Source organism: Athene cunicularia (genome assembly GCF_003259725.1).
Source record: "Athene cunicularia isolate RWA chromosome 1 unlocalized genomic scaffold, athCun1 chr1_part1, whole genome shotgun sequence".
Classification (NCBI taxonomy): domain Eukaryota; kingdom Metazoa; phylum Chordata; class Aves; order Strigiformes; family Strigidae; genus Athene; species Athene cunicularia.
The window spans coordinates 89,931,085-89,946,183 of NW_020799091.1; the positions used below are offsets into that span (position 1 = coordinate 89,931,085).

The 15,099-nt window shown below is 33.9% G+C and overlaps 1 protein-coding gene across 1 annotated transcript in view; it reads right to left on the bottom strand.

Annotated features, from left to right (window-relative positions):
- Window positions 1-15,099, bottom strand: part of CFAP47 (cilia and flagella associated protein 47) — a 338,064-nt gene that overhangs the window by 280,597 nt on the left and 42,368 nt on the right. The window contains exons 22-26 of the mRNA XM_026846341.1: window positions 14,444-14,612; window positions 11,230-11,330; window positions 9,839-9,998; window positions 2,678-2,870; window positions 1,102-1,311 (exon numbers count right to left, since the gene is read on the bottom strand). Coding sequence (XP_026702142.1) covers window positions 1,102-1,311; window positions 2,678-2,870; window positions 9,839-9,998; window positions 11,230-11,330; window positions 14,444-14,612 — 833 coding nt within the window. The remainder of the gene's footprint in view (window positions 1-1,101; window positions 1,312-2,677; window positions 2,871-9,838; window positions 9,999-11,229; window positions 11,331-14,443; window positions 14,613-15,099) is intronic.

Consider the following 15,099-nt stretch of genomic DNA (forward strand, 5'->3'; position numbering starts at 1 on the left):
AAAAAAAAAAAAAAAAAAAGTAGTAGAAAAGTGCATAGGCAGACAACATGGAGAGCAAAAGACAGAAGACTGACATACACTGGGAAAAGGAAGGAGGAATGTCCCTTTAAAATGATATTGGGAGATGATTTTTCCTGGTTCCTAGCAAAATTAAATTCTGACTTCCAGTATAATTCCCCCTTGAAAAGTCTCTCTACCTTTACTCTGAAGTTTGGAGGCTCAGGGTATTGATAAACCACATGTATAAACAAATCATACGAATAAACCACAAACATTCGCAAAGATTAAAAAAAAAAACAAAACAAAAAAAAACCACCAAAAAACCAAACCACTAGTACTCTTGCAGAGTTCCACATGCTACAGATAGTTTTTAAAATAACCTGAATTTCTTACTTAGAGACAGCACCTGCAATAGAGTAGAGTTACCTGTATTAAATAGAGTTACTCAGAGATGCTTCTTGAATTCTTGGGTGCCAGAGGAAGAACACCTGAGAGGTGCTCTTTTGAGAGAACTGAAAATGGAGTAATCCTTTGCAAGATCCCTCCACTGCAACTTTGCAAAAATTTGCAAATAGTTGATAAGAACCACCAGCTCTTCCAGATACCAGAAAAGAGACTCTAAACATTTCATTGTTTTAAAAAATGAAACATAAGAAAAAGGCTCAGTGGAATAAAATTTCACAGAGTTTGGCTCAACCCTAAATCAGATCACCCTGAAATCCAGCATGAAATGGACTATAAAATTTTAATAGGGTATTTTTTAAAAACAAAAATATTTTGCAATAGAAAACACTACAATTTGCTGAATGAAGACCATATCTCTCCAAAGCAATCTGAAAAGACTGAAGTAGACAAGAGAATTACTAGTAGATATCAGTAAGTTACAAGACCTGAAGAAGGACACTTAGACGAATCTTACTTTTGAGACCAAAGCTGAATTTCTTGGTTTTGAATTGTAATTCAATTGAAAAAATAAATTTCTGTTTCATTTTTTCAGAATGATTCTTGTATGCCTTTACCCAACCATTATGAGTTGTGTCTTATATCCAACTTTGTCACTTTGGACCCTGCCCCCAAATGAATTTGAATTGCACACATTACCTGTTTTCTTCTTCATCAATGAAGAACATACTCCCTAAAAATGACACTGGCCTAGATGATCTGAAGCTGATTTGACAAATTAGTTTCTTATTTGTGCCATCTGATGAAAGAACAATATTTCGTCCTTCTGGGAATTGTACAGAAAAAGGATAAATCCTGTTACCATCTTCAAGTTCAAGCTCTGGAAGTTCAACTTGAATTCGTGATTCCCTGTGTTAAAAACAAATAGTAATGGTGTTTGCGCTCACAGGATGACAGTAATGAAGTTGATTCACAGCTTGATACATTTATGAAAGCACCTTTCACAGATAAATACAGAGAAAAAAACTTCAGTTTTGGAGAATAAATAAGTGAAACTAACTATAGTACTAAAATTCCTTTAGCATTTAGATTCTAGTTTGTTTTCTACATACATATCCGAACGTTTTATACTGACACACAATAGTTCAACATCCAAATGAAGAGTGTTTTCTACTAATGGTGCTACCAAGGGCATAAATATTACTTCCTTACTTTATGTTTCCTAAACTTAAAGCTTCCACTAATATTGAGTAAACTGCATTATCACACAACAAGTTAAAGCAAGTTTTAACACAGAAATATTAAGGTTAAATTTGTGAAGTTATGTAACTTTAGGTTCCAGTTCTGCAGGCAGTCAGTCCAGGCCCAGAGGGAATCCTTTCAGTTCCAACCGCTGAGTTATTAACAATAGACAAATCACTTGATAAAATACTAGAACTCAAATGAGATAAGACAATAATAATTTGAAGGAAAAGTTACTTTCATTAATTTACATCAAGTTAAAGAGTTTTGCTCCAGTTGTTTTGGTACTGAAATGTTACCTACATAAGCATCACAAACTATTACTGCTCTTTACTAATTACAAAGACAAAAGACTAGAAAAGCACACTTTGAGACATACTTTCACAAAAGTGCTTGGAAAGATCAGAATATTATTATTTCTATCAAACTGAAATAGGTGTGGTGTTGGGTTATGCTATATAATAGGAAGATTAGAAAAAGGCTACCTTATAAATTCAAATAACAAGATAAAATGGGTGATCCACAGAGAAATGAAAATATATGGATTATTTATTATATTAAGTGACAGGATTAAAACATTTGTGCTGTTCTCTTAGGTACTAAATTCTTGATTAGAAAAGAAAAAAAAAGGGAGAAAAAAATGAACGCACACCAAAAACCACTCCACCAATTGTTCATACAGCTAGTTGTTAAAACTGCTTTATAAACTGTGGAGTAAAGAAACAAAATCCTGGTAGGACTCCCTTCTTAATTTTTGTGCTATTCAAAGTAATTTTAAAAACATCTGACAGTGACTACATCAGAAGATAATCACTTCATGAAGCAGGAATGTCTTGAGGACAGAACATAGGCTTGTTGAAAGTACAGCAATATTAATTACATTAATTTTCTCTTAAATATGCAGACTATTTCCTCCGCTAAGCTAAAAATTAACACCAAACTCCACAAACAAAAATTAATTCACTTTTTCATAAGAAAACAAACCCAAGAATTATTCATGATTTCTATAATAAATTTAATTTGATATTTTTACCTTAAATAATCTTGTGGAAAAATACCGATGGATGTTTCAGTTTTCATATCCAGAGGAACTGGCATCAGCATTAAGAAGGGGGGATCAAAATTTATTTTTGGTGATTTCACAGTACCAGACAATGTTATTTTGTAATGTGATGGATTATCATTTAGACACACTGACATTTCAGATGTGTATGTCCCAGGAAAAGCTGTTAAAAAAAAAAATTATATATATTACCATAAATACTTGCAACTAAAAGCTACAGTAAAGGGAGGGGGGGTGTTGCCTTATTTTTTTAAAAAAAAGGTCATCAGTATTGCATTCTTACTCAACTCTTAACATACAGTAATTTGTATCAGCAAAGTTATTCATTAAGAAATCTTAGAAGACTTGCCTGTAGCAACCAGAAATCTTTTTTTTTTTTTTTAATTTGTTGGAAAATTTTCCAAGTCTGAGTACTTCATTTATTGTATTTATATTCCTTTACATATAACATCAGTGTAGCACTTCTCAAAATTTTAAGAATTGCAGTCATATTATAAATTACATAATCAACACAGAGAATGCTGATTTTATAAAGTAATAAATATCAGAAGCATCCGGCTGACAAGACAAGAAAAAGTTGGTGCCTTTTAAGATGGCAATCACTACATTTTAACAGATGACTCTAAAACCTATACTGTTTCCAAGTCCACATCACACAAGCCAGCGGGACAGGTTCTACCCTCCACTGAGAGCATCTCCCATTTCCTTGTTTTCTGCCCTTTCTTATGCCATCTTGCTGACTGTTCCAAGGCAGTTTTCTCTAGCATGGAAACCCACGCTTTCTTTCACTGATATGGAGAGCAGGATGCTTCCTTACACAACCATTGCACCATCAAAATGGTGTTCCAAGCCATGCAGTGCCATTTACCAAATTTTCAGTCATTCCCACCTCCTAAAGAGCTAGCAAAACAAAGAGTTTTGAGGGTCAACTAATGAACACCTCTTCTATTTAGAAACAAACCTGCATGATGTAAGACAACCCAAAAAGTTTAATATTTACATTTTCAAGAAAAACTCCTTTCCCTTGGATTCCCCTCTGTCATCGGATTAGTAAGTATGGAAACACCCTCACATAATATTTAAGAAGGAAAGAGATAGCAAAACAATTAATTTTGCATTTTATGTGTCTGTGTGAGCACGTATGTGTCACTGCAAACAAAATACCATGACAAGCTCTGCTGAGATTAGCTCAGATAATTATTTTTACAGCATGAAAAGGAGCTGCCATTGTTTACATACACAAATAAAAAAACAGTGTCTATAAAATATTTTGTCTTATTCCCCACTCATAAGAGCGAATTTCTTCATGGAAATGATAACAGAGGAGCTTCACAGATCTTTGTTAGCTCACCAGAACAAGGCCCTTTGATTCAGACCAGAAAACATAAAACGGGCAAAGAGAAAAAACAGATGAAACGGGAACTGGCTGCAGTGTTTACATCTGGCTAATTCTCTGTTAAATGGAAAGCAACTTCAAGAGCTAATACAGCCGAGAATGCTAAGAAACTTGTTCTTCTATGTTTTGATACAGCAAGAACACAGCTTTTTCTAGCATTTAGCTCTTTTATGAGGGAAAGGTGAGAGAAATCAGAAAATGTCATGTAGAGACAAAGGAGAGAGAAAAGGCAAACAGGTGAATTTTGACATGCTTGTAAGAAAATATGTTCTATACAAGTTATTCATACATGAACTAGAAAGTTTACTGTCCTACAGCTGTGCTCTAACTAAATCATGCTTCTGGTATCCTAACTTCATGCATATGTATGACACATGGTAAAGGCAAGTGAAAGACCATAACCAACAAATGCCATACAGGTGGAACAGCATGAAGGAAGAAAACTAGAAGAGCAATATGTCAGCACCAAAGAATATGCAGTTTTCACTAACTCACATTTTAAAATATTCATATTAACCTTCAAAAGTTAGAAAAGAATGGTGTTAAGCTTTCCTCATACAAACTTTTAATCCATACTGTACATAACAACTCTAGCAAATCCATTAAATACATGATGACATCTGTTTGCCATAGAATCCCTGACTCAGAAGGCAGAACAGACTGTTTATTCTGTATTGGTGATGACTCTGTGTTACTCCACACATTTTACTAACATCAGAATTCTGCATAATATATAAAGCAATAATTTATTGCTTATGACAGAAAAACCTGGATATTGCAATACTGTCCTCATTCTAAACAGACACAAAGACAAAAAAAAAAAAAAAAAAAAAAAAAAGTGAATTATTTCATTAAGTTATGTGCATTAGTTTGTAATGCCTAGAACCAAGGATTTCAGGCTATTTCATGTTAAATAGATTACTTTGAAATTAATGAAAATTATGTTCTGAACTAACAGTTGAAGTCATGCCTTTATCCTATTAGTGACACCTTTCATGACTACTGTCAAAGCTTGTGCTGCTGATACCATTCTGATATACTACCATTAATTTCTATAGGACAAACAACAGGCAGTCCAGCAGATGTGAAAATTTTCCTTAGGGATATTTGATGGCATTTACAAATCTGCCAATCTAAATTTGCCAAGGGCTAACAAAATCCGTTGAATTATATGGGACCCTTTGTCTTTTCTAGATATATTTATCAGAGGAAATAAGCATTCATTGTCTTACCTTAGAATAAACTCTGAATAAAGGAACATAACTTCTCAAAGTACATGTATTACTCATTAGCTGTTTCATTTTCAGCCTAATTAGCACTAGAAAGTCCATCCAGTTCAGAGTGCCTAACTCCCTAGCATGCTTCCCTAGGACCATACCTTATGTTAATAGAAACATATACAGATTATATTTTTGCTGAAAGTCAGTTATACACATATCCAAGTTCTTCTCTCGATACTGCTCACATATTTCTGGAGAAATATTTCAAATCCCCACACCCTCCACTCTACATGTTTTAGTTGCAATTTAAACTAGCAGAAAAAGCTAGTTTAAACAGCTACCTTTTTAGGGATGTCCATATTATTTGTTCCTCTCTAGCAGAACAAATCTATTTTTTGATTATTTTTCCCACCAGAAATCTTAACTGTATAATAGCATGTGTTTTAATCTTTTGAGTGTGTGGGAAGAAAGTAAAATCACCATCTGCTCTTCTCACCCTCTTAAGTTTGTATTACATTGTAATTCAGTTCCTAAACTTGTCTCACAAATAAACATTTTTAGTTTAGTTGCCGTTAACTTTCTGATATTTCATGCCTTATTGCATTTATAGCCCTCAGCATAAATGGGTGCCAATGAAGAATTTGCTTACACTGAAATACTGACTTCAAAGCAGAAGCAGAAGTCACAGATAGTTAAAAATTCAAGGTAAGCCCTACAAAAAAATGAAGAAAAAATTCAAAAGTAAACTAACAGTTTCTCCACAGAAACTGTTAAAGGGCATAGTTCTTTTATATCTTACTGTTGCAGAAAAAAAGACCCTAGAAGATGGACATCATGATGGTCATCTCTGCCCATTACATAATCATCACATCTTCCAGGGGTACTGAACTCCTGGTAACTCATGGGTGCATTTGTGAGTATTTTTCACACAGGATCCCAGATTTATTGTAATTTACTATGCTGCAGAAAAGTTTTTCATATCACAGTAACATATAGTGAAATTTTTTGTATACTGTTAAAGCGTTATACTGTAGTACAGCAAAAGAGGATCATATTCATATACCTCTAGTTCCTGAGAATCTCTATTAAATCTAGTTTATTTTTTTAGAGGGTAGCATCATATTACCAAGGATTATACAAACTCTTGCATTTAATTTAACACTGTAGCTTACTATAGCATTTTGCACTCGTTATTATTAATGTTGCAGCATATTTTAACAAGTTATTCTAATGCACACTCAAGGTTAATTTTACGGTTTGTTCACCCCCACATACCACAGCTTTACAGTACAAACCTATGAAGGTGATTAGCACACAGTATTCATTAACTAGGTCTCGTGTGTGGGTTTTAATGTATCTAATGTTCTCTTACAAGAAAGAGTAATTATATTCTGTGAAGGTATAAGCACAAGTAGGCTATAAATCATAGGAAAATACTTAGAACATCGAATTAAGGGCAATTGATTTTTACAGTTATTTATGATTTTCTGTAAATAAAAGATATGGGAACACAGCAAAAATACAAATAACTTCAAATGACAATCAGTCACATTTATGTACCTACACATTTGCATTTACACATACAATTTATTCAGTAATTCAAAATACTGGCTTTTATTTGTATGCTGTTCTCTGCTTCATATTCTGCAGCATGCAAGCAATTTTAATACATTCTCATGACATAAACACCTAAATAGAACAACCATCATATAGATGATCATTCCACCTATTCATTATCACATGAAGCCTCTCCAGCTGCTGCACAAAACAGTATTAGGTGGGTTTTTTGTGTTTTTTGGGTTTTGTTTTTTTGTTTGTTTGTTTTGTTTTTTAGTTTCCTCTATCTTAAATGCCAGAGTGGTACTTGGAAGAAGGAGAAAATGAGACCCTGTGCTCACCCAGGCCCTAAATATCACCAGATATCTGGAAATCCTTCCAGTACTTAAAGGAGCTTAAAGGAAAAACAGGGAGGGACTCTTTAGCAGGGAGTGGGGTGGTAGGACAAGGGGTAATGGTTTTAAACTAAAAGAGGGTAGATCCCAATTAGATGTAAGGAAGAAATTCTTCACTGTGAGGGTGGTGAGGCACTGGCACAGGTTGCCCAGAGAGGCTGTGGCTGCCCCCTCCTTGGCAGTGTTCAAGGCCAGGTTGGACGGGGCTTTGAGCAACCTGGGCTGGTGGAAGGTGTCCCTGCCCATGGCAGGGGGGGTGCAACTAGATGATCTTTAAGGTCCCCTTCAATCCAAACCTTTCTATGATTTTACAAAATATAGATTTATTCTTGTTATCTTCCAAATCTAATATTGCCCTGAGCAATTTCCTTTTCCAAGCTATATACATTAACCTGATCAATGCAAAATGCAGCTATTATGCCTCCTATTAGAAGAATATGTTTCTCAAATTCAAAGGAGACAAAAACGTTTATATGTTTTCTTCACAAGTGATTATTTTAGTATGATCCACAATTATTCTAACCACAGGCACAACTCTGCAAAAATATCTATTAGTATACCCTGAAGTTACAACACTTATTTTTCAGGTTTTATTATCTGAAATACTGCATAAATACCCTATTGAAAGCAAATAATAAATTTATAAAAGGAGAAAAAAAAATGTTTACAAGAAATAGAGATACAGTAAACTACATGTATATTTTTAACTGAATCACAAGGAACAACAGAAGGTTATGAGTGCTTTTTTCCCCCCTTTCCAACCTTCTATATTTCCATTCCTCTTTCCTCTACATTCTTACTTGACTTTTTTTATTTCATATTGCTCCCAAAATAAATTCTTCTACAAAAATTTTCATCTCTACTTATTTTATTTTGATAAGTTATCACTAAAAGCTGATTGAGGACCTGCATAGATGAAATGAAGATGAGATCACATCATTTTGTTCCAAATTCAATGATTAAACAAAGTACAAAATAGAACATACACAAAAAAAAAAATCTTTATTGCATTGAACACATTTTTATGGCTCTTTCATCAACATGTGCTTCAGAGCCAAAACCCAGGGTTTTTGCAATTTACTTTGGAGGAATGTAGGGGAAAAGGAGACAAAGTGATGCATCAAAGCCAGAAACACACTAAATATTTTTGCTTGGCCTTCCAGTAGTAAATGGCATTTCATTTTCTTCTAGTAGTTTAATTTGTAATAATATATAATTTAATAGAGTAATTTAAAGACAGATTTCTAAAAGGATACCTCATGGACAGCTCAGAAGTGCAGAAACTATGACTAGAGATACTGATAGGGTCAGAAACTTTCCAGGTATTATATGCACAAAGAAATACTACTTCAGAAAAGTCAGATTTTGGTACTCAAAAGTTAAAATAATTTAAAACAAACAACTTTCTAAATATTTCTGCAAAAATCATTATATATTAATTACTTTTCCACTTCACAAGGCAAAATCACAAGTTGATGTGAATTTTTTCTTCAACCGCAAGACAAAGCTACCAACAAAACATAGATGGAAAAAAGTTTTGAAGTACATCAAGCAACTCCAAGCAACAACTGCAATGAAATACTGCTCTTGAATATTCACATGTTTAAAGAGCAACAATTAATACAGTATTCTCAATTCATCATACAGAATCATGACAAGTGTCTTATACTTTTTATTTATTTATATTAAATTGTTCCCAGTGCTTAACTGAGGTTATAGCTTTCAATCCAATCATAAAGAATAGCAGCAACATCTTTCTTTAGGACAGGGATGCTCACTTGCTGACTCAGGATCAGATCCAACTGACAAAACATTTCTTCCCCTTGAGGATGCTGTTGCCCCAACACTAGGCCACTTAAAGCTGTCAAAACAAACGAGTTCTGTAGGCGTCAACTGCATACGCTGGTGGGCTTTACCGATTCACTATATTGTTACATCACTCTTTACTCTTGACAGGGAATAAGGTAGACTCTTAATATTCATGTTCTGCCATTCTTCTTTATGTGGTTGATTACCATCTTCCTGCATGCTCCCAAGTTTTGTTAGAAATCTATTTTACCTTTTTTACTTAAGGTGTGGTTACCTGAGCAGACTACTCAGAAAATAGCACAGCTACATGACTTTGTGTCTTACTGAGGCAGGAAATTTCCATTCTTTTCTACATTATTGCTATTTAGAAAAAAAAAATTCACACAAGTTGAAGGTACTCTTGGAAAGCTTTAGTATCTAAGTCAGTCAACCTAAACAGACATGATGGAGCAGTACTGAAAATTAATTACTGAAAATAACATTGTTGTCCCAGTCTTTGAAGCTTTAGATGTGCAAACCACACTTTTCAAATAATGCTATCAAGTGATTCCATGCTTTGTGTTAGGTCTGCAGCTGTCTTTTCTCAGAACCACAATAAACCTTTCTTTCAACATTTTAGTTCATTATTTAGTCACATTAACTGAAAGTTAATCAAAACAAGTGCTAGTTATGATTTATCATTAAAAGTCACTTAAATCTATGAAAATTGTATATTGGCCAAACTATTTGCAAAAGAATTCAGAAAGTTACTTACAAGGGCAGAAGAACACAGCAATGCTGATTTTTTGTCCTGGATCAAGAAATCCAGTCTGCAGACTGAATTTAAAAATACCACCTTCTGTATTTTTGCCTGCATCATCACAATTCAATTTCCATGTCAACTGCTGTCTTGAGATATTCTTCAGGTCAAGCTTCTGTAAGTATTTGCAGAGAAAGGAGGACATCATGAAAGAGGGAAAGCAACAAAAACCATGATACTTTTCATATTGCTCTATCCTAAGTTTTTTTGTGTTGGGTTTTTTTTTTTTGAATCAGAGTGAAAGCCAGAAAGCACTACGAAGAAATGAAGAAAACAGTTTATTATATCTTTAAGGTGAAAAGATGATATGCCTATCAGCACAGACTAGATGCGTTCCAGTCACCAAATTCACAAAGAGCAATACTTTCTTTCCAGAATGCAAAAAACCTCATTTATACAAGGTAAATAGATCAAAGCATCACAGTGAGAGTTAATCAAACAGAAATTAGTTTTTTCCTGATACAAATGAAGCACAGCAAACACTAAACACATGGTTCAAGACATCTAGACTTACAGGTACATGTGTTGAAAAACAAGTAGTTCAGAATAGATTTTCAAAACCCATTCTTTCAATTCAATAAGACTATGGTGGAAACAAACAAACAAAAAAATCCATTCCTGTATCTCAGAGTTACTCTTCCAACTGCTAACACATCCATAGCTAGGAAAAAGGCCTTGACTTTGTTGTTTTCCAAAGATACTTGAAAAAAAGTTTCAACTAGTTTAATCATTTCCAGAAGTAGTTCTTTATAATTTCCAAAGCCTTTTGGGAATTAGAAACAATAAACTATGTTATGGTACGTTTTGCATTCATACAGCCAAATTCTCTTATGTCCCAAAATAGAATGGCTGTGGCCAAATATCCTATTTAGTGCCTTTTCCCATTAAGCCCAAAATCTTAACCAGGATGTTTTTTGGGGGAAAGGGCCAGTTGGCACAGATCAGTACCATACAAAATACTGGGACAGCAATTTAACTTCATGGACCATCATGGCACATCAATTGCATTCCTGACCTGTCACTGTCTAGTTTACCGGTATAGGCAGAAAATCTTGGGAAGTAAGCTTTCTCTTACACAGTTCATGGTCAATTTCTCATGGTGTCCACACTTTCTCATTTAACAGAGTCAGGACAAGCCCATTTTTGAGTTTTTTTAGAGTGATCAAAAGATAAATATAAAAATTTAAAAAAAACTGAATAAAATGGGTAAAATTTTAAATTTTTAAATCATGTATTTGGAACACAATTGAATTCTGAATTCCAAATCTGTATTCTTTTCCCAGTCATTTCTTAGTAATTAAAAGCTATAGCCAAGAATAACTATAAGAACACTTGTGATTATGTACCTGAGAATTCAGACTTCCATCAGCAATATTGAAATGTATGCCACTTGAATGTTGTACAAATTTAAGTTCCATTGAGGAAAACTCCAATGGTGATTTAAGTACTGTTAGAAAAAATCATTTAAGATATTTATACAGCATTATTTTAAACAAATATTTCCTCAAAGTCCCTGTACATTTATCAGAACTGTTTCTTCCTTTGTTTTAAAGCTGTATTTTCTTTCTGTTGTTCTATATTATACACATAATTACTGTAATTTAACTTTGTCTCAAGACCCTTTAGTCACATTTAAATTATTCACATATCTACCAGATTTATAGCATCTCTCCTTCATATAAAGACGCTACACACACAGTCAAGTGATCTTCCTATTGCAGATGAATACATTTACATTTGTAACAGTAATCATTGGAAAAGACCTGATTTTTTTTTTTTTTTTACAAAAAACAGTATTTCTCGTAAATTTCATATAGCAGGAATGAAGAAACCATCACATAGGATGAAGTTCAAAGTGAGGATTAGATAAAACAGAGGTGTATGTTCCCACCGTCTTTTTATTTCTTGATTAAACACTGGAAATGAATGTAGCAAGCATACAGTCTCCTTTTATTAAAATCCGCAAATTTGTTTCACGCTCAGTAAGGAAGTGTGTTGATCAGCTCTCCTCCCCCTAGAAATCCCAAAGGATTTCCTAATCACATATATCACATTATGTAAACACCACCACTGTCTGTATGTCTCTAAATCACAGGCATATAAACTCTATGAACTAATACTGGTTCAAGTAGGAACCTAATCTGGTGGAATGCTTCCATCAGTATGCAGCTGTCACTCACCTCTAATAGAAACTGCCTGTACAAGAAAAACAGCACCACTGAAAGACTAGGAGTGTAAGGAAAGGAAATTATCTATGCCGTGAAAAAAATTGTGAGTCTGATTATTAAAAAAAAAAAAAAAAAAAAAAAAAAAAAAAAAAAAAAAAAAAAAAAAAAAGAAAAATGGTCAGCTCACATGAGGCCATTACAGTGACCATATGTCCTCTTCCTTTGTGTCTGGCTGACATAGGGCTTGTGTCTTTTCCAGCTAGGTTTTCTGCTTTGGCTTGTTGTGGGTTTTTTTCTCTTTCGGTGCTGTCTTAGCGATAAGCAATCTCTAAGAGAAAAGTCTACAAGTATTTAAGTAAGAGACCTGCTTTCTTTCCTAGGTGATGAAACAGTCTACAAACTTTGGTTTTTAAAAAAAAAAAAAAATAAAAAATAAAAAAAATCATACATGCTGGATTGAAAACATATCGACTATGCTGAAGTTAAAAGACTGGGTTGACTACTCTTGTGATTATTGTGATTCTTTTCTCAGAGTGAACAATCCCAAGTACAAACATTGGATATAAACTATTGATTAAGTGCCAACTGCACTGTCCAGTGCAGTCTGAACCTAAGTCAATCATGAAAAATGTCACAGGAAAAAAAATTTGTAAGAGTGGAAAACACATGTGCCATAAAGCACACAGTAGATTCAGTCATATTTATAAAATCAAAATTTAGAACTTAAAAGATGCATCCCACCCACTATTAGTTTTTAAGGTGATAATCTGAAATTATGAATCAATAGCAGACACCATTTTTATGTTGTTAGAATGTAATAAAATTATCAAGTTCTTTTTTAACAATAATTTGGCTAGTTGCCTGCATCTTTATGATTATGTGAAATACTAAGTGGACAAGACATTTATTTAGACTTCTATTCCTCCCCCCAGCCCATCAAAATTCCAAATAAGACTGTAAATCCAATACTGAAATTTAAATAGAAGCCACACTTTATTTTTTCAAATATTTCTTTGAGTTGAAAGTATTATATATACACTTTAATACTATGATTATTTGTTGTTGGCCTATATTGGTACTTGGAAGAAATACTATGAGGCAGGAGTACAAATTTGAGGTGAAATTTAGATAAGATTACAATTTATTAGCAATACCTATAGAATTGATTCATTATTCCAAAGGGAAAAGGAAATAAACATTGTCCTTTTTTTTTAGGTTACATAAACCACTTCTACACTAGAAATTTGTCACTTTGATTCATGATTTTTTTAGAGATGTGCTTTCTAATAATCTCTTATACATATGTAAATTTACCTTTATTCTATGTGTTCTTAAACTAACTATATTTAGAAATGTTTAATATTAATTTACTTCCATCACAGGATCTAAAGAACGTGTCTCAGATTTCATGGAAATCTTAAAAGATTTCAAAAGTAAGACTTAAGTTAAAGCCTACAGAAAATTTTAAAAATAAATAAATAAAAAAGCAGACCAAACAGATAAAATATAATGAATTGGAGTTGTTCATATCCCACATTATGCATTTAATTGGCCAGGCCTCCTTCAGTGCTCCCAAGATATTTAAACATTACACAACCACCATTCCAGGAAGACACTCAGCACTTACTTCTCATCTCAAATACACAGTGACTACATTTTAAAAACTGAGATGAGAAATGTGAGTGGATTAAAGTATTCACAAGGTGTAGGTCTACATGACTATAAGGAGTAGACAAGAGACTAAAGAGAACCACTGATTATTTTAAGGAAAGTGGGAGAATCAATTTCTTGCTGCAGGCAAACAGCCTGTAACTTTGGCCATTAACAAAGTCTGACAGACCAGAAAAGTGCAGTTCTGCACTTAAAAGCAAACAGAAGCAAATGGACTAAATTACCACCAATTTTCTCAGATTAGGATCAGGGCCAGTCAGAGGCATTTTAAAGGAGTTTTAAATCTAGCTAGAGCTCCTAGTTCTGACAGAGTAAGGCTGGAAAAAAAATAGTATGAATAATGTACTACTTTTTTACACTTTTCAGGTGAACTGCTGTAAATACTGGGGTCTGCAGGGTAAGGTCTAGGAATACTAATGAATGAATAGAACCAAAAATGAGATTTGGTAAACTAATTTTTATATAGACAAATGGCTATATTAAATATATTCTCACAGCACATTATAATTATGTATGGAAATGTACACATTTAAAAATACAGCTTTAAACGTATTTAAAAATACAAATCACAATTTGAGAATTTTTCAATTTTCCAATAAATTTACAGATTATACAATTAGCAATCAAATTTAAGTAGTCATTCTCTGCAATTGGAATACAAGCAAAAACATCACTACAAATACAAGTATCCACCATCTGCTTAAGTCCCTCGTTTACCTACCAACTGCTTTAACTCTAAAGAATGGAACAGCCACAGTCACCGCCTGTGGCCGAGGAGCAACAATGTGCTTTACAGATCCAGCAGAACTCGCAGATACAGGGCTTGGCTGTGTCGATGGGAAGTCCGCCCGAGGAGTATTAACTGGAAGAGTGAAGTCATATGCTGCCACCTAAAGGACAAGAATATCATTGTGGTCACTTGCCCAAAGAACTTGTAGGTACACCTTAAACCATCTGAGTGGTATTACTATTTCATAAGAATCATTCACATTAATTTAGGATCTGATCATTATATTCAAAGGATGGTAGTTTATTAGAACCCAGTATCAGCCCTTTCAGCAAGCAGTGGCCAGCCATTTTTTCCCCCACCAAGGAAAAAACTCTATGCCCAAAAGCATCAGGGTTATCAGCACAGCTACAGACAAGGCTTCTGTTAAATCACTGTGTTGTGTTCCTCTCCAGCCACTCTCCTGAGTGCAAAAAAGATTGAAGCAGTAGCCCAAATGCATAAGCATGAGCACAGGGAGCCGAAGAGGAAAGGTCAGCTGTTACGGTATACCCAGCACAAACAAAATGGGCTCTGAGATCAAGGTGGAGCATGAGATAAAACCAAAAAAACTCAGAAAAAAATAAAACAAAATAAAAATCTCTTAAACC